At 46.2% G+C, this 27,308-nt stretch overlaps 2 protein-coding genes across 7 annotated transcripts; one reads left to right on the plus strand and one right to left on the minus strand.

The window, feature by feature from the left end:
- Nucleotides 1–254: 254 nt before the first annotated feature.
- On the minus strand, nt 255–24,945 carry NFS1 (NFS1 cysteine desulfurase). Of its 5 annotated transcripts, none has more exons than XM_073009303.1 (13): nt 24,925–24,945; nt 24,095–24,204; nt 23,299–23,415; nt 21,973–22,056; nt 15,710–15,862; nt 14,301–14,394; nt 13,151–13,285; nt 7,445–7,602; nt 6,912–7,017; nt 6,750–6,831; nt 6,003–6,086; nt 4,862–4,951; nt 255–968 (listed from the first exon to the last, which is right to left on the minus strand). In XM_073009303.1, the coding sequence occupies exons 2-13, from the start codon at nt 24,119–24,121 to the stop codon at nt 905–907; spliced, it is 1,194 nt and encodes a 397-aa protein (XP_072865404.1). In that variant the 5' UTR covers nt 24,122–24,204; nt 24,925–24,945; the 3' UTR covers nt 255–904. The 5 variants fall into 5 exon arrangements, with proteins under 5 accessions (XP_072865404.1, XP_007961775.1, XP_007961757.2 ...); XM_007963584.3 differs by lacking the exon at nt 24,925–24,945 and adding an exon at nt 24,807–24,911 and having other exon boundaries at nt 24,095–24,168; XM_007963566.3 differs by lacking the exon at nt 24,925–24,945 and adding an exon at nt 24,807–24,903.
- ROMO1 (reactive oxygen species modulator 1) lies at nt 24,868–26,598 on the plus strand. 2 transcript variants are annotated; one of them, XM_007963546.3, is made up of 3 exons: nt 24,868–25,066; nt 25,246–25,376; nt 26,416–26,598. In XM_007963546.3, the coding sequence occupies exons 2-3, from the start codon at nt 25,246–25,248 to the stop codon at nt 26,522–26,524; spliced, it is 240 nt and encodes a 79-aa protein (XP_007961737.1). In that variant the 5' UTR covers nt 24,868–25,066; the 3' UTR covers nt 26,525–26,598. The 2 variants fall into 2 exon arrangements, with proteins under 2 accessions (XP_007961737.1, XP_007961728.1); XM_007963537.3 differs by having other exon boundaries at nt 24,963–25,071.
- The last annotated feature ends 710 nt before the right edge of the window (nt 26,599–27,308 follow it).

Consider the following 27,308-nt stretch of genomic DNA (forward strand, 5'->3'; position numbering starts at 1 on the left):
TATAACATTATTTGTTTACTTCTTATTTTCCATCTCTCCACTAAAATTTAAAACTCAGTGAGGGCAGGGTCTTTTTTGGTCCTGTTAACCAGCGTATTCCTAATACCCAGAACAAATCTGGCTCCTGGCAGGCATTCAAAAAACTGTTAAATGAAGAGATACAAAAGCCCACTGAGTCATTTATGCAAATCAGATGGAGTGGTGGTCTTCTCCACAATTCCACTTCTCCCTCAACCTCTCATAAAGCCACAGAGTAAATAGAAGGTGAGTTTATTTTTCCAGTCTTGAAATTAACAATTTTCAAGGAAACAAACTATTAGAATAACTGGTGGAGTCATAGACATATTTCCAGCTCCATTAGGTCAAAGGAAAGGAAAGAGGACAAGGGTAGAAAGGAGACAAGCCCTCTAAGAAACTGTCCGTTCCGTCTGACTGCAGTCAATATGAAGAGATACCCTTTGGAGCTACAGAAAATATTAAACTGAAGTGGATTATGCTTGCTGTTAAAGAAGCTGGTCCAGCCGAGCAGCAGCAGAAGACGAAGACTCAAATGTCCATGTAGAGCATCATGGTCCCTGACCAGAGACTTCTGGTTCCTCTTGCTCTCCTCACCAAGAGCACAGATGTGTCAAGCAGCAATATGATAACAAATGTCTCTATGGCTTCAGGATGAAAATGTCCACACACTGTAAGACCTGAGAAGAAATGGGGAGTGCTCCACACCCAAGAAGCTGAAGCTAGGGAAAGAGTTTCCTTGTGTTTCTGTCATAGAGGTGGACTGATGCTGAAGTCAACTGGTCTATACCAATCTGGAGCATCCACTAGGCATAACAAGGTGTCTGGTTGTGTATGGGTTGGTGAGGCAGGAGGGACCAGACCAGCACAAAGTCAGGGCCCTATTCTTCTAGTGTTGGGTCCACTTGATGCTCTTGAGGTCAATGCCATCCTGAACCATCTCCCAGAGAGGGCTGCCAAAGAGAAGAGGCATTAAATGAGTGAGGGCTTAGATAGAAAGTGGACAACATTGGCACCAAGGCCCTGAGCAATGGCTTGCTTCCTTCCGTCCCTGTCTGTCCTCTGCCTCTTGCCCTGGTAGACCCTAACACAGGTGGTTAACAGGTGGTTTCCCAGCTCCTTGTAAGTCCTTGTCAGCTCTCCTGAGAGCTCTCCCCAACTGCCAACAAACAAGAATAACTAGGTTCCTCAGGCTCAATTGCAGTGGGGCCCTGAGCCAATGGACACCAAACATGGTCATATTCCTGAAGCTCTCATCCCACTTGTAAGAGGCTTATGGCCATGGTTTCCCTTGGAGGAACCAAGACCCTTGAGACTTGTATAAGCATCTAGTTTCAGCCTCGCTTCAAATGACATGTATAAGCAGCTAGTTTCAGCCCACCACATATTACCCGCTTTTCAGCACTTGTTTCTTGGTTTTGTTCTAGTTCCCAGTTAGGGGTGGAGCTTAACCCTAAATCATCTTGGTATGCTGTGCCCCTACCCAGTTCTTGCCAGCTTCATCACCCCAGAGTTGGCCTGTACTTCCAATATCCAAAAGAATTCCTTGGATCTTAGACCTGAGCAACCCATCTCACACAAAAGCTGCTGCTAAGAAATCTCTGCCAAGCTCTGATCAATCCCCAAGCAGAAGCTTGGATATCTTGGATAATGTTTCCAGACCAGATATTACTTCAGTGTGCTATGAATATGGGATTTTATGATTTAGATTTCACCAGGTAATTTTATCAAATTTCATTATATTCTTGACATGTCCCTCTCCTTTACACTAAACATTCCCAGAATGCCTTTCTATTCATGAGAGTTTCCATGGCCCTTAAAGTTAGCCATCTCCTTCTGTCCTTCCTCTTTAGGGAAGACCACTTATTATTATAGGCTCACAAAATAAGACTCTGAGAGCTAATGGGACCAGGCTGCATTCAGTTTGTAAAGGGTCAGAAGGAATAGGGCGCAGATGCTGAAGTCACACAGATAGGAAATAAAAGTCTTTGCTGGCCGTGTAGTCAGTAGAAATGCCTTTTCAGTGTACCACAGAATACCAGAAAGCGAGGCCAAAGGAAGGACCCTGCAGTTGAGCAATGCAGACACTTAAGCAATACCGCTAGACCCTACAAAGAAAAATCCAGAGCACAGAAAGGCCTGGAAAGCTCATAAAGGGAAGCAGGGTATATACCTGAAACTCCTCTCTCTACCAACTGGACCAACAGAATTCTGAAAGTCAAGGTTAACTAAGACAGAGCCAGGCTCTGAAAAAATCTAGAGGTGTCAAGGTTCCCAGGAGGAAGATGAGTTCTGTGGCTACTAGCGGAAGCCCTGGTGCCAGCTGACTGGCCAAGAATCTCATTATCTTTATAAACACGTTTATTGATTGACTGATTGATTGATTCATTGATTGAGACAGTCTTGCTCTGTCGCCCAGGCTGGAGTGCAGTGGCACGATCTTGGCTCACTGCAGCCTCTGCCTCCTGGGTTCCAGTGATTCTCCTCCCTCAGCGTCCTGGGTCGCTGGGATTACAGGTGCATGCCACCACGCCCAGCTAATTTATTTATATACACACACACACACACACACACAGGTACATATACATATACATATATACGTGTGTGTATATATATATTTTTTTTGGGGGGGGCCTGTGAATCCGTATCCTAAAGAGAGTTTTCCTGGCCAGGCGTGGTGGCTCACGCCTGTAATCCCAGCACTTTGGGAGGCCAAGATGGGCGGATCACGAGGTCAGGAGACAGAGACCATCCTGGCTAACATGGTGAAACCCCATCTCTACTAAAAATACAAAAATTAGCCGGGCGTGGTGGCAGGTGCCTGTAGTCCCAGCTACTCAGGAGGCTGAGGAGGGACAACGGCGTGAACCCGGGAGGCGGAGCTTGCAGTGAGCCGAGATTGGGCCACTGCATTCCAGCCCAACAGAGCGAGACTCCATCTCAAAAAAAAAAAAAAAAAAAAAGAGAGTTTTCCTATACTTAGTCTATAAACCATTAATTATGTATTGATAGTGCTACAATGACAACTATTAATACAATCAATAGAGGCTGGGTGTGGTGGCTCACACCTGTAATCCCAGCACGTTGGGAGACCAAGGCACACGGATCACGAAGTCAGGAGTTTGAGACCAGTCTGGCCAACACAGTGAAACCCCGTCTCTACTAAAAATACAAAACATTAGCAGGGCGTGTGCCTATATTCCCAGGCTGAGGCAGGAGAATCGCTTGAACCCAGGAGGCAGAGATTGCAGTGAGCCGAGATCGCACGACTGAACTCCAGCCTGGCTGACAGTGTGAGACTCGGTCTCAAAAAAAAAAAAAGAAAAGAAATACTTTCCGTAAAAATAATGAGGGACTGGGCACAGTGGCTTATGCCTGTAATCCCAGCACTTTGGGAGGCCAAGGCAGGAGGATGGCTTGATCCCAGGAGTTCAAGACCAGCCTGGAAAACATAGGGAGACCCCCATCTCTACTATATATATATATAGGTTTTTTTTTGTTTTTTTTTTGGAGACGGAGTCTCACTCTGTCGCCCAGGCTGGAGTGCAGTGGCACGATCTCAGCTCACTGCACGCTCCGCCTCCTGGGTTCATGCCATTCTCCTGCCTCAGTCTTCCAAGTAGCTGGGACTACAGGCGCCTGCCACCACACCTGGCTAAGTTTTTTGTATTTTTAGTAGAGACGGGGTTTCACCATGTTAGCCAGGATGGTCTCGATCTCCTGACCTCGCAATCCGCCCTTCTCGGCCTCCCAAAGTGCTGGGATTACAGGCGTGAGCCACCGTGCCCAGTCACAAAAAATATATTTTTAAAATTAGCTAGGTGTGGGGGCACACAACCGTAGTCCTAGCTACTTGGGAGTCTGAGGCAGGAGGATAACTTGAGCCCAAGTGTCCAAAGTTACAGTGAGCTACAACTGTGCCACTGCACTCCAGCCGGAATGACAGAATGAGACACTTTCTCTAAAGATAATAATAATCATAATGAAGAATACTACCTGGGCCAGGTGCAGTGGCTTGTGCCTATAATCCCAGTTCTTTGGGAAGCCAAGGCAGGAGGACTGCTTGAGCCCGGGAGTTTGAGACCAGCCTGGGCAACATAGCAAAACTCCGTCTCTACAAAAAATACAAAAACTAGCCAGGCATGGTGGCACATGCCTGTAGTACCAGCTACTTGGGAGGCTGAGGTGGGAGGATCACTTGAACTTGGGAGGTGCAAGTTGCAGTGAGGTGTGATTGTGCCACTGCACTCCAGCCTGGATGATAGAGCAAGAACTTGTCTCAAAAAAAAAAAAAAAAAAAAATACTAGCTGCATTACCTGTATTCATCTAGTTCTTTATTTTATTATTATTTTTTTGAGATAGACTTTGGCTCTTGTTGCTCAGGCTGGAGTGCAATGGCGTAATCTTGGCTCACCGCAACCTCCCCCTCCCAGGTTGAAGCGATTCTCCCATCTCAGCCCCCCAAGTAGCTAGGATTATAGGGATGCACCACCACACTCGGCTAATTTTTCTGTATTTTAGTAGAGACGGGGTTTCTCCATGTTGGTCAGGCTCGTCTCGAACTTCTGACCTCAGGTGATCTGCCCACCTTGGCCAGCCTCCCAAAGTGTTGGGATTACAGGCGTGAGCCACCGCGCCCAGCCTAGTTCTTTAGTTTTTAAAAACACTTTCTCATTGTGAAGGCAAGTAGCCAAGAAGATCTACTTTCTTGCTTTGTGGAATCTCTAAATCCTAAAATCCAAGTACTGTTGAACTTTCGTATTGACAGTGTAAACACATAGCCTAAGGACAAGAGGGGAGACAGCAATAGTTTCTTCCAGAGGGTCTCTGATACAGTATGTATACCTCATTTCTCGAAGACGCTTCACATGCTGAATGCATTTCTCCACTGTGTAGTCCACTTCCTCCTCTGTAGTGAAGCGGCCAATTCCAAACCTGAAAAAAGGCACAAGAGAATGGCTCCCCATCAGAGCTCTGGCACTGGGATAAATTCATTCCGCAAATAATCACTAAAGATCTACAACGCAAAAGATATGGAGAGAAGAACATGGTCCTTCCTTTAGGGCAGAGTTTCTCAGAACATGGTATACAGATCGGCCAGGCATGGTGGATCATGCCTGTAGTTCCAACACTTTGGGAGGCCGAGGCGGGTAGATCACATGAGGTCGGGAGTTTGAGACCAGCCTGGCCAACATGGTGAAACCCCGTCTCTACTAAAAACATAAAAATTAACTGTGTCTGGTGGCACATGTCTGTAGTCCCAGCTACTCAGGATGCTGAAGCAGGAGAATTGCTTGAACCTGGAAGGCAGAGATTTCAGTGAGCTGAGATCATGCCACTGCACTCCAGCCTGGGCGACAGAGTAAGACTGTGTATCAAAAAAAAAAAAAGAACATGGTCTACAGATCACCCACATTAAAATCACCTGAGATGTTTTCTACTCCTCCCCCAGACCTAGTGAATCAGAATATCTGAATGTGGGACTCAGATATCATATTTCACAAACTTCCCAGGTGATACTCAATGAAGTCTGAGAACCACTGCTCTATAAACTTTCACAAGGTTATGAGAAGAGATAAGGAGAACTAGATTGAGAAAAACTTTGGGGTGGAAAAAGAAAAAAATTGTAACAGGAGATGAAAAATGTAAGAGAGGCCAGGCGCGGTGGCTCAAGCCTGTAATCCCAGCACTTTAGGAGGCCGAGGCGGGCGGATCACGAGGTCAGGAGATCGAGATCATCCTGGCTAATACGGTGAAATCCCATCTCTACTAAAAATACAAAAAACTAGCCGGGCGAGGTGGTGGACGCCTGTAGTCCCAGCTACTCGGGAGGCTGAAGCAGGAGAATGGCGTAAACCCGGGAGGCGGAGCTTGCAGTGAGCTGAGATCCGGCCACTGCACTCCAGCCTGGCCGACAGAGCGAGACTCTGTCTCAAAAAAAAAAAAGAAAAATGTAAGAGAATGCCTTGCAGCTCAATTCACTGACCTGATAGAAGAGTGCGCCAAATCCTCATCAGTGCCAATTGCTCTGAGGACATAAGAGGGCTCCAGGGATGCAGAGGTGCAGGCACTGAGGAGAGAGACACGAGCCTTGTTAATTTCATCATCCACATCTGCTTTTAGTCACAAACCCTCAGTCTTGTTCCCATCCCCCAGGGCCCTGGAGTCATACCCTGGAAAAAACAAGAGACCTTCTAATCTGGCAGAACTAAAGGACCTGATGCTACCCTGCACATCCTAGATGTGTGAACCTAGCTCCTCTGGCCCCCATGGTGGATGACTTCCTTGAGCAAGGACGCTGGCAAAGTGTGACAGCATGATACCACATGGATGTGACAAGAAGAGGCAGCAGAGGACCATGTGCTCACTTCCCCAGGACACAATACACCATCTGCACCAGCCTGAAGGGCAGCCAAACACTTAGTGGCCTTTGGAGCATCTTCAATTCTGGAGGTCTGTAACAGAACTGCTAATGTTACCCCAGAACAGATACATACATCCCCTGGGACCATAAAAGGCACAAAATTCTACCCCAGGAAGCCTTCCTAGGGTGGTAAACTTCAGTCTGTACCCAGCTACCCAGCCAACCAAAAAAAAAGAGGCACTTACAAAATGACCTTTACCCTTAATCAAGAGCTCTTATGCCTATCATCTCCACACTGGGAAGCTTAATAGCCTATATGACTCTTCTAAGTGGCCCTGCCACAGGCCCTGTCTATGCCGTCCAGCTCACCTCCCTGAGGATAAGGCAACGTCCTTCAGTGCCATCAGCAGACTCTCCCCTTCCACATATGCAAAGGAGAGGTTGATACAGCCTGTAGGAAAGAAATACTGTGAGAGAGGTCTCAGAGTCTCAGCCACAACCAGAATGAGGATAGAAAGAGCAAGTCCATACCGGGATAATGGTGCTCAGGGTCCCCATTCATCACCACATCTGGAAGGCTCTTCATTATATTCTGTATCAGCCGCTCTGCTAACTTTGAGATCCGCTTGTGGTCATACTAAGCAGCAGGGAGGGAAGGATTAGGCAAAAACCATCAACCAGCTCAGAAAGACATAGTTTGAGAAACCCTTCTCCTATAACCGGAAGTGACTATGTATCAGCCCCACCTATCATCCTATGTACTCATGGAGAACACTGTATCTCCAGTACTGAGCATAGTGCCTTGTATGCAAAAGGCACTTGATAACTGGACAAAGGGTTCATTTACTTATCCAGAAATAAATGAGCTGATAACTACTAAAAGGCCATGGGTTTTGGAGCTCATAATGCCTCCCTCAGAACAAGGTAGGCAGCACCAGGACAAGGAAGAGTTTTCTTAAGCCTTCTCTCCCTGCTGAAATCTGCCTCAGTCATGCTGAGAAGCCTCTAAATAGGAGACCCAGCGCAGGGGAAGAAGTTGTGGGAGGGAACTGCTCTCCCCATACCTCCATCTCTTGCTGTGCCACCTCACACGCAGCCCCCAGCCCCACCACTAAGGGTGTGGGCACTGTCCCAGACCGCATACCCCGCTCCTGCCCCCCTCCACTCTGCAGGGCCTCCACACGCACACGGGGCCGGCGACGGATGTAGATGGCACCAACCCCTGGGAAACAAAGTTTGTTACAAAAAAAGAGAGAAAAGTAGATAAAACAAAATATATCTTTCCAAAGGGATAAAAATATTATTTCAACTTTTCTGTAAGCATGAAATTTTTCTAAATAAAAAATTTTAAGGAAAAGAAGAAACAGCAATAAAAGCATAGTATTTAGAAAATTATTTAACATCTGGAAGATAAATGCCAGAAGGAGTAATGATCAAAATGGTTTAAAGTAGCTCCCTATGCTATATGAAATGCCATCATACATTACAGTATTATTCGTAATAGCAAAAAGACTGGAAACAACTTAGATGTCCATCATCAGGTAATGATCAAATAGATTATGACATGTCCATACAATGAAATACCAAGCAGGTGTATAAAAGAATGAGGACGCCGGGTGTGGTGGTTCACACCTATAATCCCAACTTTGGGAGGCCAAGGCGGACAGATCACCTGAGGTCAGAAGTTCGAAATCAGTCTGGTCAACATGGTGAAACCCTGTCTCTACTAAAAATACAAAGATTAGCCAAGGATGGTAGCAGGCATCTGTAATCCCAGCTACTTGGGAGGCTCAGACACGAGATGAACCCAGGCGGTAGAGGTTGTAGTGGGCTGAGATCATGCCACTGCACTCCAGCCTGGGTGATGGAGCAAGACTCCATCTCCAAAAAAAAAAAAAAAAAAAAAAAAAAAGAGGAAGCTTGTTCTGAACTGATACCATAAACTCTCCAAGATACATTGTTAGAAAACTGGTGAAATTCAAATAAAGTCTGTACTTTAGCTTTAGCTTAAAAAAAAAATGTATTGGCCGGGTGCAGTGGCTCACGCCTGTAATCCCAGCACTTTGGGAGGCCGAGGCGGGCGGATCACCTGAGGTTGGGAGTTCGAGACTAGCCTAATCAATATGGAGAAACCCCGTCTCTACTAAAAATACAAAATTAGCCGGGCATGGTGGCACATGCCTATAATCCCAGCTATTAGGGAGGTGGAGGTTGTGGTGAGCTGAGATGGTGCCATTGCACTCTAGCCTGGGCAACAAAAGCAAAACTCCATTATCAAAAAAAAAAAAAAAAAAACATGTATTATGGGCCGGATATGCTGGCTCACACTTGTAATCCCAGCACTTTGGGCAGTTGAGGCGGGCAGATCATGAAGACAGGAGTTTGAGACCAGCCTGACCAACATGGTGAAACCCCGTAATTACTAAAAATACAAGAATTAGCTGGGTGTAGTGGCACGTGCCTGTAATCCCAGCTACTCAGGAGGCTGAGGCAGGAGAATTGCTTGAACTTGGGAGCCAGAGGTTGCAGTGAGCCAAGATTACACCACTGCACTCCAGCCTGGGTAACACAGCAAGACTCTGTCGCAATTAAAAAAAAAAAAAAGAAAGACGTATTATTAGGTGAAAAATGCAAGATCAAAACAGTGAGTACAGTATGCTATCATCTGGATAAAAAAGAAAGGTGGAGAAGTATATACTTTTTTGTAAACACATAGGTAATTGTAGAAAAACCCAAGAAATTGCCTCCCCATAACCAGAGAAAATCAGAAAAAAAAAAAGAAAGAAATTATCTCCCCAGAAGGGAACTGCATAGCTGGAGGACAGAGGTGAGAGGTAGACTTTTATCTGTGCCTTTTTTTTTTTTTTTTTTTTGAGACAGAGACTTGCTCTGTTGCCCAGGCTGGAGTGCCATGGCGTGATCTGGGCTCACTGCAACCTCCACCTCCCGGGTTCAAGTGATTCTCCTGCCTCAGCCTCCTGATTAGCTGGGATTACAGGCACCTGCCACCACACATGGCTAATCTGGTATTTTTAGTAGAGATGGGGTTTCACCACGTCGGCCAGGCTGGTCTCAAATTCCTGACCTCGTGATCCGCCCGCCTTGGCCTCCCAAAGTGCTGCGATTACAGGCATGAGCCACTGCGCCCAGCTGTCTGTGCACTTTTTATAGTTTTTGAATTTTGAACCACATGAATATTACTTTTTCAAAATAGAATCAAAATTAAAAAAAAATTGGTGAGGCATGGTGGCTCATGACTATAATCCCAGCACTCTGGGAGGCCAAGGAAGGACAATCACTTGAGACCAGAAGTTTGGGACAAGCCTGAGAAACATAGTGAGACACCGTGTCTACAAAAAAAAAAAAAAAAAAAAATTAAAATTTAGCTGGGCATGGTGGCATGTACTTATAGTCCCAGCTACCCTGGAGGCTAAGGCAGGAGGATCACGTGAGCCTAGAAGGTCAAGGCTGCTGTGAGCTATGATTGTGACATTCACTGCACTCCAGGTTGGGCAACAGAGTGACGTTGACTCAAAAAACAAAAAACTTAAAAATATGTATAACCTGTGACTAAACAAGCCTAATTACAGAAATTTTGTGCCAAAATATGAGCATGAGCGTGCGGAGTTATTCACCAAGTAATCAGGGCTTCTGAATAGAATTGGCACTTGACAGTTCTTCTCCCACACAGAAAAACTGTTTATGCTGAGAATGGAGGTACTATAAAAATTAAGGCAGTGGTTTCCAAATTTATTATGAAGGACACCAGATTTTAAATAAACTGGGTGCAGTGGGTCATGCCTGTAATCCCAGCACTTTGGGAGACTGAGGCAGGAGAGTTGCTTGAGGTCAGGAATTCAAGCCTGAGTAACATAGTGAAACCTCTATCTCTACAAAAACTGTTTTAAAAATTAGCCAGGCATTAGGCCGTGAGCGGGATTACACCTGTAATCCTAGCACTTTGGGAGGCCGAAGGGGGCAGATCACCTGAGGTCAGGAGTTCGAGACCAGCCTGGCCAACACAGTGAAACTCCATGTCTACTAAAAATACAAAACTTAGGCCGGGCACGGTGGCTCACGCCTGTAATCCCAGCACTTTGGGAGGCCGAGGCGGGTGGATCACGAGGTCAGGAGATCGAAACCATCCTGGTTAACCCAGTAAAACCCTATCTCTACTAAAAACACATACACACACACAAAAAAATTAGCCGGGCGTGGTGGCAGGCACCTGTAGTCCCAGCCACTTGGGACGCTGAGGCAAGAGAATGGCAAGAACCCTGGAGGCAGAGCTTGCAGTGAGCCAAGATGGCGCCACTGTACTCCAGCCTGGGTGACAGAGCGAGACTCCATCTCAAAAATAAAATAAAATAAAATACAAAAATTAGCCAGGCGTGGTGGCAGGCACCTGTAATCCCAGCTACTAAGGAGGCTGAGGCAGGAGAATCGCTTGAACCCGGGAGGCAGAGGTTGCAGTGAGCTGAGATCTCGCCATAGCACTCCAGCCTGGGGGCCAAGAGCAAGATTTCGTCTCAAAAAAAAAAAAAAAAATTAGCCAGGTGTGGCTGGGCACGGTTGGCCTGTAATCCCAGCTACTCAGGAAGCTGAGGGAGAAGAATCCCTTCAACCCGGAAGGCAGAGGTTGCAGTGAGCCAAGACCACACCACTGCACTTCAGCCTGGGCGTCAGAGTAAGACTTTGTCTCAAAAAAAAAAAAAAAAGAAAAAGAAAAAAAAATTAGCCAGGGTGTTGGTGCACACCTGTAGTGCTAGTTACTGGTGAGGCTGGGGTAGGAGGGTTGCTTGAGCCCAGGAGATTGAAGCTGCGGCAAGGTAGGATAGCACCACTGCACTCCAGCCTGAGCGACAGAGTGAGACCTTGTCCCTATAAAACAAATGAATAAAATAATGTACTAAACTGTATTTATTAAGAATTATTTCATTTCTCCATTTTAAAAAATTCAAGAATCTTATACTATCTGAGTCTATACAGTTCCCGAATTCAAACAGCAAGTGCTCAAATACCATGTCTGGACAGTGAAGAATACCACATTATCTAAATCTATTTAGATTCTGGGCTTGGAAAGCAGGAGGTCAGATAATGAGGGATACCTGTACACATGTAAGTGTTGATCAGAGCTTCTGATCAATGAGTTCATTGGTGTTTTTTTTTTTAAATTTTTGTGAGTACATAGGAGATATATATATTATGGAGTACATGAGATTTTTTTTTGTTTTTGAGAGGGAGTCTTGCCTGTCGCCCAGGCAGTGGCATGATCTCAGCTCACTGCAACCTCCGGCTCCTGGGTTCAAGCGATTCTCCTGCCTCAGTCTCCTGAGTAGCTGGGATTAAAGGCACACGCCACCACACCCGGCTAATTTTTGTATTTTTAGTAGAGATGAGATTTCACCATGTTGATCAGGCTGGTCTTGAACTCCTGACCTCGTGATCCACCTGCCTTGGCTTCCCAAAGTGCTGGGATTACTGGCGTGAGCCACCGTGCCCAGCCCACGAGATGTTTTAACACAGGCATATAATATGAAATAGGCACATGATGAAGAATGGGGTATCCAGCCTGAGTTCATTGGTTTTTATCAAAAGACTTATCTACAATAAAAGCCAATAAAAGCAACATTTTATTAAAAGATAGAATTCTTATTGAGCTTTTTGAAATAATAGCTCACAAAAAACACTCTTTACAACCTCTGGGAACCCTCAGAAGCCATCTTCCATACTTCCAGAAGCTATTATACCTATTTCCACAAAGTATACACCCAGATAACACACCCTGCAGGTACAAAAAGGATACCAGCACAGACATCAACCCAAAAAAGGCCCTCACTTGAGAAAGAGGAGTTATATTTTATATTGATATTTTATGGTTACCTTCACAAAACAGAGGACAACAGTCTATTCCCGAGGGTTAAGGGAAAGAGGCATAACTCAAGCTTGAACACATTCCAACAGGACCATAGGGAACAAATAAGTATCCTTGAGAGACTTAACAGGATAACAGACTATGAAGTATTCTAAGAATAAACACAAAGATAGCTGGGTGTGGTGGCTAATGCCTATAATCCCAGCACTTTGGGAGGCCGAGACGGGCAGATCACGAGGTCAGGAGATCGAGACCATCCTGGCTAATGCGGTGAAACCCCATCTCTACTAAAAATACAAAAACAGTAGCTAGGCGTAGTGGCGGGCGCCTGTAGTCCCAGCTACTCGGGAGGCTGAGGCAGGAGAATGGCGTGAACCCAGGAGGGAGCTTGCAGTGAGCCCAGATCATACCACTGCACTCCAGCCTGGTCGACTGAACAAGACTCTGTCTCAAAAAACAAACAAAAAAATCATAATCATAATAAACACAAAGAGATGTCAAATCCCATGCAATCTTCCCCTGAGCTATAGCAAGACACTGGGAATGAAGGACTCAAATAGTTGCTCTGCACATCATAGTGGGGAAAACAAGATAGCTGGGCTTATCTAGATAAATTGGATTTGACAAAACCCCTTTTTCCTCAACCAAATTAAGATCTACATGCTTGCTAAGGATTTGTTAAAGTCAGCAAGAAAGAATGGCCTGATGTATAGTAACTGCTAAGGTCTACAAACAGGCAAGTGTTTCTGCCTATTGCTAAATGACATTTGCATTCTACAAGGGACTCTGAATGTACAACTTCCTCTGAGAGCAACAGTAGTTCCAAATGACTCTGACAAACACCTATCAAAGGTCTTGCTGGAAGGTACAGAAAGAACTCTAGAGGGGCCGGTACCTTTGGGACCGTAGATTTTGTGACCACTGATGCTCATGAGATCAATTTTCATGTCATTGACATCAAGTGGGATTTTTCCAACAGCCTGGGCTGCATCAGTATGGAAATACACCTTTCTGGAACTGCAAATCTGCCCTGAGGAAACAGAGGGGAAGACCCACAGCACAATGTTGGAAAGTCATCTGTCACTGTCCCACAATGCACTGTGAATTATCTCCAACAACAGTAAATGACCTCTGTCAATATTAAACTCCTCCCCTCCGTCCTTCCACCCCTTCTCCCTCTTCTTTTCCTTCTCTCCTCCCCCTTCTTCCTTCCTCCCTCTGTCTCTCAGTAGCTTCCCTTCTTTAGAATAAAAAAGATGAAGGGCAAAGCACCAGATCAAAACACTCCTGATACTCTCATGCATACGATTCTTACCACCTCATTAACACCAGTCTTTCAAAATGTCAGATTAGTTTCTAGATCCCTTTTGATTAAAAAAAAAAAAAAAAAAAAAAAAAAGATTAAGAGATCTTTGTGCTAATGTGCCTAAAGAAATTACAGGGTGAGCTCTACGTGGGGATAATAAAAAGATGTTCTAAAATGAAAAAGGGTAGAAGGCTTTTTTGTTTTGTGGTTGGTTTTGGCAGCAACTGCAATAAAATTAAAAACCATAAAAGGTACTAGACCTGGCGGGGTGCAGTGGCTCATGCCTGTAATCCCAGCACTTTGGGACACCAAGGAGGGCAGATCACCTGAGGTTAGGAGTTCGAGACCAGTCTGGCCAACATGGCAAAACCCCATCTCTAGTAAAAATACAAAAATTAGCCAGGCATAGTGGTGCACACCTGTAGTCCCACTACTTGAGAGGCTGAGGTGGGAGGATCATTTGAACCCAGGGGGTGGAGGTTGCAGGGAGCTGAGATCACACCACTGCACTCCAGCCTAGGCAACAGAGTGACACTCTGTCTCAATGAAAAAAAAAAAATGGTAATAGACCTGGATTCAAATACTGCCTGTGATACTTACAATGTCCTTGAACAAAGCACTTAGGCTCTCTTTCACTTGATTTCCTAACTACACTCCACAGAGTATTACAGCTCTCAGTCTACTATGTCATACTGACCGCCATAGTGGGCAGGGATCAGGGATAAGCCATGATACTCACCTATTTCTGCAATGGGCTGCTTCACTCCAATCTCATTGTTCACAGTCATGACTGAGACCAGGCTAGTATCTGGCTGGATAGCAGCCTCTAGTTCCTAGGGATATGCAGGAGTAAGGTGACTAGATAGTGCAAACAAAGTCCTCCTAAATCAGAATATAGGCAAGCTTAGTCATGAAAAGGAGTCTTACACTACATACCTATCTGAAGAGTTAACTAAAAACAGTGACAACACAAAATGTTGGTGAGGATGCACAGACTCTGAATGGTTCATACATTGTTAGTGGGAATGTAAATGTCACAACCACTTTGGAAAAGAATTTGACAGTTTCTGTTGCTCATCAAACTAAACATGAAATTACCATACAAACCAGTAACTGTACGCATGGGCATTTATCCCAGAGAAATGAAAATTAAATTCACAAAACATCTTACACAAATGTTCACAGTAACTTTATTCATAATAGCAAAAACCTAGAAACTACCCAGATGTCCTTCAACAGATGATTTTGGTACATCCATAACATGGACTACTACTTATCAATCAAAAGGAACAAACTACTGGCACATGCAGCAAGGAATGAATTCCCAAAGACTTATGATTAGTGAAAAAAGCTAATCAAGGCTGGGCGCAATGGCTCACGCCTGTAATCCCAGCACTTTGGGAGGCTGAGGCAGGTGGATCACCTGAGGTCAGAAGTTCAAGACCAGCGTGGTTAACATGGAGAAACTCCATCTCTACTAAAAATACAAAAATTAGCTGGGCCTGGTGGTGCACACCTGTAGTCCCAGCTACTTCGGAGCCTGAGGCAGGAGAAATGCTTAAACCCAGGAGGTGGAAGTTACAGTAAGCCGAGATTGTACCACTGCAATCCAGCCTGGATGACAGAGCGAGACTTTGCCTCAAAAAAAAAAAAAGGAAGGCTGGGCACTGTGGCTCATGCCTGTAATCCCAGCACTTTGGGAGGTTGCGGCGGGCAGATCACGAGGTCAGCAGATCGAGACCATCCTGGCTACCACGGTGAAACCCCGTCTCTACTAAAAATACAAAAAATTAGCTGGGCGTGGCGGTGGGCGCCTGCAATCCCAGCTACTTGGGAGGCTGAGGCAGGAGAATGGTGTGAACCCAGGAGGTGGAGCTTGTAGTGAGCTGCACTCTAGCCTGGGCAAAAGAGCGAGACTCCATCTCAAAAAAAAAAAAAAAAAAAAGAAAAAGAAACAAGTCCTCCAGAGAAAAGGAGGACAGTACACACTCAAGGGGAACATGATCTCATTCTCTGCCAGGCCCGTTTCTCTAAACTTCATCCTGTTAGATCTATTCCTTCAAGCTCCAGCTAGGGCCCAAAAGAGAAATTTACAAGCTGAAGCCAAGTTCCTCCATTTTTGCTCCTCCTGCCAATAGCCACTCCTACCTTTAGGTCAATGATCCCACTCTTCTGCACTGGGAGGTAGGTGACCTGAAAGCCCTCAGCTTCCAGTGAACGGCAGGAGTCCAAGACACATTTGTGTTCTGTCTGGGTGGTGATCAAATGCTTTTTCCGTGACCTGTAGAATCGGGCCACCCCCTAGAAATTGGTGGTGATAGATGGAAGGAGAACATACTCAGAGAGACAGCAATGACTTCAACATCATTTGTAAAGGAAAAATGGGCAAGAACAGTATGCTCCAACACCAGTTCTTTCATACCGAGTATCCTATAATTCAGTTCTGAGGCTAACTCTGCAGACTTAGTGAAAACCCCATGGATTAAGGGCTCAATCACATAAGACTGCCCCTAGTTCAGATACCAGACATAAGTCCCAGGGGTCTCAAGCTACCCATACTTCTGCCCAGTCAAATACAAATTCAGGGCTTCCCGAAGCCTGCTCAAGTTTAGTAATTCACTAGAATAAATCACATTTGTCCAAACCCACAGAATATACACCACCAGTGATTCCTAATATAAGCTATGGACTTTGGGTGATAATGATGTATCCATACCAGGTCGTCAATTGGAACAAATGTACCACTTGATGGAAGATGCTAATAATGGCAGAAGGCTGTGCATACCTGGGGGTGGGCATATATAGGAAATTTCTGTACCTTCCTTTCAATTTTGCTGTGAACCTAAAACTGCTATAAAAAATAAAATCTATTAAAATGATAATGGTATACAGATTAATGTAGGTATTTAAAAATCTGGAGAAATATACAGCAAATTAGCAGTGAAAATGTGTTTAGAGTTCTCTGTATTATTGGAATTTATGATTCATTCATTCAACCAATATTTAGCACCTCCAGTATCCCAAGTAATTTTCTAGGTGCCAGTGATATAACAGTAAACAAAGTCATGAGTAGGTATTACTGTTAATATCAGAAGAAACAATAAAGGTACATTAAAAAATTTCTGGAATTTCAACTATTACAAGAAATTTAAAAAACCATTTATCTCATTTAAGAAAAAAAAACAGTGGCCAGGTGCAGTGCCTCACGCCTGTAATCCCAGCACTTTGGGAGGCCGAGACGGGCGGATCACCTAAGGTCAGGAGTTTGAGACCAGCCTGGCCAACATGTGGAAACCCCATCTCTACTAAAAAAAAAAAAAATAAGCCAGGCCCAGTGGCACGCACCTATAATCCCAACTCCTCAGGACGCTGAGGGAGGGGAATCACTTGAAACCAGGAGGCGGAGGTTGCAGAGAGCCAAGAGTGCTATTGCACTCCAGCCTGGGCAATGGAGTGAGACTCCGTCTCAAAAAAAAAAAAAAAAAAAAAAAGGACGCCAGGTGCGGTGGCTCATGCCTATAATCTCACAACTTTGGGAGGCTGAGGCAGGCAATCAATCACGAGATCAGGAGTTTGAGACTAGCCTGATGAACATGGTGGAACCCCGTCTCTACTAAAAACACAAAAATGGCCGGGTGCAGTGGCTCACACCTGTAAATCCCCAGCACTTTGGGAGGCTGAGAAGGGCAGATTACCTGAGGTTGGGAGTTCGAAACCAGCCTGATCAACATGGAGAAACCCTGTCTCTACTTAAAAAAAATACAAAAATTAGCCAGGTGTGGTAGTAAATGCCTGTAATCCCAGATACTCTGGAGTCTGAGGCAGGAGAATCGCTTGTACCCAGGAGTCGGAGGCTGCAGTGAGCCGAGGTTGCGCCATTGTACTTCAGCCTGGGCAACAAGAGTAAAACTCTTTCTCAAAAAATAAATAAATAAATAAAAATAAAAATACAAAAATTAGCGAGGTGTGGTGGCACGCACCTGTAATCCCAGCTACTCAGGAGGCTGAGGCAGGAGAATCACTTGAACCTGGGAGGCAAGGTTGTAGTGAGCCGAGATCACACCCCTGCACTCCAACCTGGGCGACAGAGTGAGACTCTGTCTCAAAATAAATTAATTAATTTAGAAAAAAGAAAAGAGAGACTGGGCGCGGTGGCTCATGCCTCTAATCCCAGCACTTTGGGAGGCCGAGGCGGGCAGATGGCAAGGTCAGGAGATCGAGACCATCCTGGCTAACACAGTGAAACCCATCTCTACTAAAAATACAAAAAATTAGCCAGGCATGGTGGCGGGCGCCTGTAGTCCCAGCTACTTGGGAGGCTGAGGCAAGAGAATGGCGTGAACCTGGGAGGTGGAGCTTGCAGTGAGCCGAGATCGAGCCACTGCACTCAAGCCTCGACGACAGAGCGAGACTCTGTCTCAAAAAAAAAAAAGAAGAAAAAAAAGGGGCTGGATGTAGTGGTAGTCAATGCCTGTAATCCCACCACTTTGGGAGGCTAAGGCAGGAGGATCACTTGAGCTCAGGAGTTCAAGACCAGCCTGGGCAACACAGTGAGACTTCATCTATACTAAAAAAAAAAAAAAAAAAAGCCTGGCATGTAGTCCCAGATACTCAGGAGGATCACCTGAGCCAAGGAGGTCAAGGCTGCCATGAGCTGAGATCTGGCTACTGCACTCCAGCCCGGGTGAGATCAAGACTGTCTTAAAAAACAGAAAAAAGGAAAAAAAAAAAAAAAAAAAAGGGCCAGGAGCGGTGGTTCACACCTGTAATCCCAGCACTTTGGGAGACTGAGGCAGGTGGATCACCTGAGGTCAGAAGTTCGAGACCAGCCTGGTCAACATGGTGAAACCCTGTCTCTACTAAAAATACAAAAATTAGCTGGGCGTGGTAGCAGGCTCCTGTAATCCTAGCTACTTGGGAGGATAAAGCAGGATAATCACTTGAACCCTGGAGGCAGAAGTTGCAGTGAGCCAAGATTACGTCACTGCACTCCAGCCTGGGTGACACAGTGAGACTCTCCCTTGAAAAAGAAAAAAAAAAAGAATAGTATCAACTTTGTAGAACAGGATCAGGGATCGGGGTCCTCGGGGAAGGAGAAGAAGATTTACACTTCATTTTATTTTATTTTATTTTTATTTATTTATTTTTTTGAGACGGTCTCATTCTGCCACCCAGGCTGGAGTGCAGTGGCATGATCTCAGCTCACTGCACCTTCTGCCTCTCGAGTTCAAGCAATTCTCGTGTCTCAGCCTCCCAAGTAGCTGGGATTATGGCCTCCACGCCTGACTAATTTTTTGTATTTTTTAGTAGAGATGGGGTTTTCCCATGTTGCCCAGGGTGGTCTCGAACTCCAGAGCTCAGACAACCTGCCTGCCTCGGCCTCCCAAAGTGCTAGGATTACAGGTGTGACCCAATGCCTACACTTCATTTAAAATTTTTCCATTAGTTTTAAAAAAACACACCACATGTGACAGAATTATTTTTCAAAAACTAAAAACTTAAAAGAAAATGTGCATCTCCCCCCAGAGCTTATAAAAGAACATTACCTTTAACAGCAGAACAAAAAGCCAGGTGCAGTGGCTCAAGGAAGTAATCTCAGAACTTTGCGAGGCAAAGGCAGGAGGATCACATGAGCCCAGGAGTTCAAGACCAGCCTGGGCAACATAGTGAGACCTCCATCTCTACAAAAATTAAAATAACAAAATTAGCCAGGCACGCTACTACACGCCTGTAAGCCTAGCTACTTGTGAGGCTAAGATGAGAGGATCGCTTGAGTCCAGGAGTTCAAGGCTCCAGTGAGCTGCAATTGTGCCACTGCACCCCAGCCTAGGTGACAGAGTAAGACCGTGTCTTTTTTTTTTTTTTTTTTTGAGACAGAGTTTCGCTTTTGTTGCCCAGGCTACAGTACAATGGCGCCATCTCAACCCACCGCCACCTCCGCCTTCTGGGTTCAAGGGATTTTCCTGCCTCAGCCTCACAAGTAGCTGGAATTACAGGCATGCACCATCACGCCTGGCTAGTTTTTGCATTTTTAGTAGAGATGGGGTTTTACCATGTTGGTCAGGCCTGTCTCAAACTCCTGACCTCAGGTGATCTGCCCATCTCAGCCTCCCAAAGTGCTCGGATCATAGGTGTGAGCCACTGGGCCTGGATGAGACCCTGGCTTGTTAAAAAATAAATAAATAAAAGCAGAATATTAAAACATATAGGCCAAAATTATAACTTTGTAAAAATGGTCTGTTCATGAGGACAAAGAACATAAATGAGAAACATGTATAATTGATTTATACTCTATTTTATCCCAAAAAGTATTTACATCAGTAATGTAAAAATGGTTGCGGGGCACTTTGGGAGGCCAAGGCAGGAGGATCATGAGGTCAGGAGATCGAGACCATCCTGGTTAACATGGTGAAACCCCATCTCTACTAAAAATACAAAAAATTAGCCGGGCGTGGTGGCAGGCGCCTGTAGTCCCAGCTACTCAGGAGGCCAAGGCAGGAGAATGGCGTGAACCCAAGAGGCAGAGCTTGCAGTGAGCTGAGATCATGCCCCTGCACTCCAGCCTGGGCGACAGAGCAAGACTCTGTCTCAAAAAAAAAAAAAAACAAAAAACAGTTGTGAGATGGTGATGGTAGTTCAAAATGTTACAGTAGTTTAAAAAATTTCATTTAGATGACATTTCACCACCCACACACCTTATTTTATCTCAGTTATCCATGATGTAGATTTCTTTAATAACTTACAGATTATTTTACTCTATCAATTATGGAGATTAAAGGAAACACCATCATAGGTACTCTTAGCGATCCTTGACCTATAGGTTTGGAATCTGTGGAGACTTCCAAAGAAAATATTTTCTTTTTTTTTCTTTTTTTTTTTTTTGAGACGGAGTCTTGCTTTGTCGCCCAGGGTGGAGTGCAGTGGCCGGATCTCAGCTCACTGCAAGCTCTGCCTCCTGGGTTTACGCCATTCTCCTGCCTCAGCCTCCCGAGTAGCTGGGACTACAGGCGCCCGCCACCTCGCCCGGCTAGTTTTTTGTATTTTTTGGTAGAGACGGGGTTTCACCGAGTTAGCCAGGATGGTCTCGATCTCCTGACCTCGTGATCCGCCCGTCTCGGCCTCCCAAAGTGCTGGGATTACAGGCTTGAGCCACCGCGCCCGGCCCTCAAAGAAAATATTTTCAAAGTTTTGAAAATGCTCTCCATTTCAGAAACCATCTCCACCTTTGGAGGAAACTTCACCCTGACTCTGTGGTCTCTGCAGTCCCAAGGAAAGACGTCTTCCTGCTAACGTGATCAGGCAGAGTGCTGATGACCCTGAAGCCCGTCCTAGGCCTCCTACATTCAGGCCAAAGTCAAAGAAACCAATGCTGGAAGCACAGTTCAACGACAAAGATGAGACTGAGTGGAGCCAGAGTTCAAACTACAGCAGGCCACAATTTATCAGAGCCTTGGCATTTACTCAAGTAATCCTGGCAACCAGGCCCAGTGAAATGTGATTATGTTCTATGAAACACCAACATGACTACTAAAAGTATCATTTTCCTTGCATTAGCATCAAAGATCTTTTACGTACCAAGGACAAAATGACTGATCCCAGAATGGGTGACCATGTGAATGCCTGCGGAGGGCACCACAAAGACAAGCACTTCAAAATGGAGATATCTAAAGAAACAGGAGGAACTTCTTGCAAATAGATCTGATTAGAAAGAAAAAGGAAGGCTGAGAGGAGGGCAGCCTTGAAATCACACATATAACTTGTTGTTACTAGATAAAAAGAATGGAGAAAGGCTGGGCATGGTGGTTCATACCTGTAATCCCAGCACTTTGGGAGGCCAAGACAGGCGGATCATGAGGTCAAGAGATTGAGACCATCCTGGCCAACATGGCGAAACCCCGTCTCTACTAAAAATACAAAAATTAGTTGGGCATGGTGGCGGGCGCCTGTAGTGCCAGCTACTTGGGAGGCTGAGGCAGGGGAATCACTTGAACCTGGGAGGCGGAGGTTGCAGTGAGCCGAGATTGTGCCACTGCACTCCAGCCTGGCAAGAGAGTGAGACTCTCTCTCAAAAAAAAAAAAAAAAAAAAAAAAAAAAAAGAGAAAAGGTTCAATCACCATTATCCACTCTCTGAAGTAACTGCCAGACAAAAAAACAAGTGGTTAATGGCCTGAGGGCCACCTCCTTTGCTATCCAATTACCTCACTCAACTCAGACCAACAGGAGCAAAGACTTAAGAGTAGACTGCAAAGAGTTAAAGGAAGCAACAAATCAGAAAGAGTGTAAGCCGTCTCTTCACAATAGGTTGGGGATGGGTGGCTGTGAAATACATATACGAGTCCAAATGATGTGGACGGACACTATCTCCCAGGTCAGGAAAGCCCACATATGCCCTCTGGTTCCCTTCTCTTACCTTAATTGCTATGTTGTTGGATTCAGTAGCACCACTAGTAAAAATGATCTCACGAGGATCCGCTCCAATCAGAGATGCTACTTGCTGCAAGTCAAGAAACAGAGATATATAACATCAGTTCCCCAGCAGAAATAGAGCTGCAGACACAGGTGGGACAGCCCTGGAGCAAGAAGAGCTCCACTGCATTCACCAAATTGCCCTGGATGAAGCTCTGCACTTACTAGAATCAAATTCTAGTTATATCCCAGATCCCAGGCTCTTTTCCAGCCCAATGCAAACTAATAATCTTTTTTTTTTTTTTAATTAACTATTGGCCAGGTGTGGTGGGTCACCCCTGTAACCCCAGCACTTTGGGAAGCCAAGGTGGAAAGATCACCTGAGGTCAGGAGTTCGAGACCAACCTGGTCAACATGGTGAAACTCCATTTCTACTAAGAACACAAAAATATTAGGTCGGGCACGGTGGCTCACACCTGTAATCCCAGCACTCTGGGAGGCCAAGATGGGTGGATCACCTGAGGTCAGGAGTTCAAGACCAGCCTGACCAACATGGAGAAACCCCATCTCTACTAAAAATACAAAATTCCCCAGGCATAGTGGCGCATGCCTGTAATCCCAGATACTTGGGAGGCTGAGGTAGGAGAACTGCTTGAACCTGGGAGGCGGAGGTTGCAGTGAGCCAAGATTGTGCCACTGCACTGCAGCCTGGGCAACAAGAGCAAAACCCTGTCTCAAAAAATAATAAATAAATAAATAAATAAATAAATAAATAAAAATACAAAAATATTAGCTAGGCGTGGTGGCATGTGCCTGTAATACCTATTACTTGGGAGGCTGAGGCAGGAGAATCACTTGAACCTGGGAGGCAGAGGTTGCAGTGAGCCAAGATTGCGCACCACTGCACTACAACCTGGGCAACACATGTGAAAACTCCATTTCTTAAAAAAAAAAAAAAAAAAAAAAAAAAAAAGAACTATTGAGCTCTTACTACTTATAGTACTATTTACTTATCGGTGTTGTGTTAATAAACACTTTACCAACATGGTCTTATTTAACCCACCCAGTAACCCTACAGAGTAGAATCTCCATTTTAAATGTGAGGAAAATAAGGCTTAGAGAAATTAGATAACTTGCCCAAGTCATTTAGCCAGGAAATATGGGAACTAATCAAATGCCTGCAGTCAAACTCCAAGGCTGCTCTCTGAATCTCTTCCAGAAAGAATCCAAAACCATTTCTACATCCATGCACACCTACCAAGAAGGAAATGCCTCCCACAGGCCACTGCCCCGTCTGACCTTAGAACTTCCTAGACTCCTGTGTACTAACCTGGCGAGCACGTTCCATGGCTGCCTCACTCTCCCAGCCATATGCATGTGTCCGGGAGTGTGGGTTCCCATAGTAGTTGATTAGGTAAGGGAGCATGGCATCAAGCACCCGAGGGTCCTGAGCACAACAGAACAGATCATTTTCCTTGAGACCATAGTCAATTCAGGTCCCACTCCACCGCTCAGACCTGCCCACCCTGCCTCAAGACACTCTGAGCCCCTCAGGCACTGCCTAGAGGAGGCCTCAAACATTCTTTTGTTCCCACAAAACTACCCACCAACTATCAACCTAATACACTCCCACTCACAACCCATCCCAACTCAGATCGTTCTGCCTCCCCTCAGGTAGTCTACAAACACTGCCTTGTTCCGACATCTGTTTCTGCTGGTGTTTCCATTCCCGCCAGGCAATGTGATCTACAAGGGGCTGGGACAGGACAGGGCCTAGGCAAATACCCCTTGTCACACACTGGTGAAAACTTGCATTAGTCTTTTAACCCATTTAAAACTTGTCCAAGTTCACAGTTACTAAGTGGTGGTTCTGCTCATTCCAGAGCCCATGCTTTTAACTACTACGATAGAGCATGCGCTGAAGTGATTTGACCAAGGTCAATCGCTGGTGAGTAGTAAAGCCACTGCCAGTGGCCTCAAATTTAAGCCTCCTGACTCCTGGCTCAGTGCTTTTTCCAGCACACCTTCATGGCTCTCACTTCTCCAGGGATTCAGCCATTGCTTTGCGTGGTCACGCCCATCATTTACTTCCTAATAAGCAGCCTTGGGAAAAGCTCCATCCTTACCAGGGGAGTTGTAGCTTGTACATCCATATAGAGAGGTCGCAGCACTGGCCCCGCCTCCGGGGCAGCGGTTGTATCTGCGGGAATAGCAGACTGAGAAGCAAGATCTCCAACTGACAAAAAATGGAATGGAGTGGCCAAGTAAGACCGAAGGCACCTATGAACGCATGGCATCCAAAGGGCAGAAGGAAAAATCTGGCTGGGGGTGAGATAAGTGTAAGGGATGCTGGGGTCGAATCTCAATGGAAAGAAAACAGCAGAAGATACCTGACACGCTGTAAAAGGAGGTAAAGGTGAGGGAGAGAGGGTTCCTGGAGGGGCTGTTGAGGTGATATTCAAATGGCCTCCTAGGGAGGAAAACTGTAAAGGGCCAAGCCATTTAGAAGGAACGTGGAGCCAGAGTAGGTGCAGCCCCTTCTGACCGAAGCTAACGGTCTGCACGGGAGCCCAGAGCAGCATCTGTAACTTGGCCAGGAGCGGTCTGAAGGACGCGCCTCCACGGCTCTGGGGGCCTGTCGCGCAGGGTGCGAGGGGTGGTGCGCCGGGGTCAACCGTTCGGGGACCCGCCTAAGAAAGTCTGAGGGATGTGTCGTTTGAGAGAAAGGGTCAGAGAGTCTGGGCAGCAGGGTGGACAGGAAGGCTCCGGAATATTCAGTTGCGTCGCCGCGCGGAGGGGACAGGTCCGCACCTCCCGGAGAGCGGAACCCGAGCGTACCGCGCAGGCGCAGCCCCCGAGTGGGCGCCGCGGGCTTCGGCCCTGGAGCCGCTGTCACCGCCACTGCCGCCCGCCTCCAAGCGGCTCGGAGCAGCATGGTCCCGCTGGCAGAGCCCACCTTCCGAAGCGGCTGCGGTCCTGGGCCCCAGGCTCCCGGAAGTGCTTGCCCGCGATCCGGAAGCGATTCATCGGGCCTCGAGCGCCCTCCCCGTCGTTTTCCGGGAGAGACGTAGAGCTGAGCGACCGAGGCCGCGAGCTAGGTGAGGTAGGCGCAGGGCGACGCGGGGCCGGAACGCGAAGAGGGTGTTGGAGTCGGGCTACCCATGGATTTTCCTTCCTGACTTCCCCCGACCCCTTGGGCCAACTTCCCGCCTGCCGCCTCCGTCCCCGCCCGACTCTTGGGCCAGCGCCTGGGCCCACACTTTCCTATCCCCCACAGATGCCGGTGGCCGTGGGTCCCTACGGACAGTCCCAGCCAAGCTGCTTCGACCGCGTCAAGATGGGCTTCGTGATGGGTTGCGCCGTGGGCATGGCGGCCGGGGCGCTCTTCGGCACCTTTTCCTGTCTCAGGTGAGGGGCGCGGGCGGTGATCTCTGGGTAGGACAACCAGATCTTCCGGCCCTACCCCATTCGGCCTGGAGCCTGAACACAGCCTCCTAATCCTTTAGACTTCCCTCTCTGTCCCATCGCGAGCCAGACTCATTCCAAACCACCTTCAATCTGAAAGGTTAGGTTGGAAGGGTCAGTGCTTAAGAATTTGAGCTTTAGAGTCAGAATGCTTTCTGTCCCTTTTCTTACTGGTTCGGTGACTTTAGGCAAGTTGGAGACTGGGTTTCCTTAAGTGTAGAATGAAGACAGTAGCGTCTACCTTATAGAGTTCTAAAAATTCGATCAGCACACTTTGCACAGAATCTGGCACATATTAAGTGCTCAGTAACTGGTTACTACTGTTGCTTTTATTTTTATTTCCAATTGCGCATGAGGAAAGAAACTTGTTCAGCGGTTTTACGATTCTGGATACAGGATACAACAGAGATAAAGCAGTCAAACTTTACACTCTGAAAGTCATTTTCACATTTAGGAGCTGTTATTGCTGTATCTCCAGATTGTAAATTACCATTTACCGAGCACTTACTCTATGTTAAGCACTGTGCTAAATCCTGTAGTTTTCAAAATCCTGTAAATAATGAGATGCCCATTTTACACTTCACACTACGTGTAAATTGCAGAGGTGGCTCTTGAACCCCAACCTTACTCCAAAATCATTAACAAGAAACTAAAAGATAGATGTCTTTATTGGGTCTTATTTAACCTGCAGGCAACACCAGTCCAAAAAACTGGTTTCTCTGCCTATGTATTTTACACTGCATCTGCTGCCTTCCACAAACTGAAGGCAGTTAATACGACATCCACCAGAATTCCCTGGAGACCCAGATGGATCTTTTTCCTTCTCATCACCTATGCCAGGTAGTAAGAGGTAATATCCAGTAAGTGGAAAATGAGATGTAGGGGTTGCTAGACTAGTGTTAGCAAAAAATTGGAAGGGAGCAGTTAATACTCTTTCTGGTGTTTTTGTTGCCAAATAGCCCCATCTTGGTTTCCTCCTCAGGATCGGAATGCGGGGTCGAGAGCTGATGGGCGGCATTGGGAAAACCATGATGCAGAGTGGCGGCACGTTTGGCACATTCATGGCCATTGGGATGGGCATCCGATGCTAACCATGGTTGCCCACTACATCTATCCCTTCCCATCAATCCCAGCCCACGTACTAATAAAAGAAAGTCTTTGAGTAGTCAGTGTTTTCTCTTTCATAAGGCCTGCCTCTCTTAATCCAGAATTGGAAAACTTGGGAGTGTCTAGTACTTTACATAGATGCTAGTCAACTAATTACTCAGTACAACTCTGTGCTTGTTACTACGATCACCATTTTAAAGGAGAAAAACTACTTTAAAAAACGGATTTATAAGCCAAAATTTCCTCAAGGTCACACATTGCATTATTTCCAAAGCATTGTTCATCCTGAGGTTGGTTGGTTGCTTGGTCGCCCAGGCTGGAGTGCAGTGGCATGATCTCAGCTCACCGCAACTTCTGCCTCCTGCGTTCAAGCGATTCTCCTCCCTCAGCCTCCTGAGTAGCTGTGATAACAGGCACACGCCACCATGCCCAGCTACATTTTGTATTCTTAGGCCGGGTGCGGTGGCTCACACCTGTAATCCCAGCACATTGGGGGGCCGAGGCGGGCGGATCACAAGGTCAGGAGATGGAGACCAGCCAGGCTAACACGGTGACACTCCATCTCTACTAAAAATACAAAAACTTAGCCGGGTGTGGTGGCACATGTCTGTAGTCCCAGCTACTCGGGAGGCTGAGGCAGGAAAATCGCTTGAACCCAGGAGGTAGAGGTTGCAGGGAGCTGTGATCGAGCCACTGCACTCCAGCCTGAGAGACAGAGCGAGAGTCCATCTCAAAACAAATTTGTATTCTTAGTAATGATGGGGTTTC

Source organism: Chlorocebus sabaeus, chromosome 2 (genome assembly GCF_047675955.1).
Source record: "Chlorocebus sabaeus isolate Y175 chromosome 2, mChlSab1.0.hap1, whole genome shotgun sequence".
In the NCBI taxonomy this organism is placed as follows: Eukaryota; Metazoa; Chordata; class Mammalia; order Primates; family Cercopithecidae; genus Chlorocebus; species Chlorocebus sabaeus.

Bases quoted from the DNA above. Each gene is read 5' to 3' on its own strand.
- NFS1 (XM_007963560.3), bottom strand. From the start codon at position 24,903: ATGCTGCTCCGAGCCGCTTGGAGGCGGGCGGCAGTGGCGGTGACAGCG. The intron at 24,205-24,779 runs GTGCGGACCTGT...ATTTTTTGTCAG, and splicing joins CGGGTTCCGCTCTCCGGGAG to TTGGAGATCTTGCTTCTCAG. The intron at 7,018-7,444 runs GTATGGGGAGAG...CCTGCTGCTTAG, and splicing joins TGGCACAGCAAGAGATGGAG to TATGACCACAAGCGGATCTC.
- ROMO1 (XM_007963546.3), top strand. From the start codon at position 25,246: ATGCCGGTGGCCGTGGGTCCCTACGGACAGTCCCAGCCAAGCTGCTTC. The intron at 25,377-26,415 runs GTGAGGGGCGCG...TTTCCTCCTCAG, and splicing joins GGCACCTTTTCCTGTCTCAG to GATCGGAATGCGGGGTCGAG.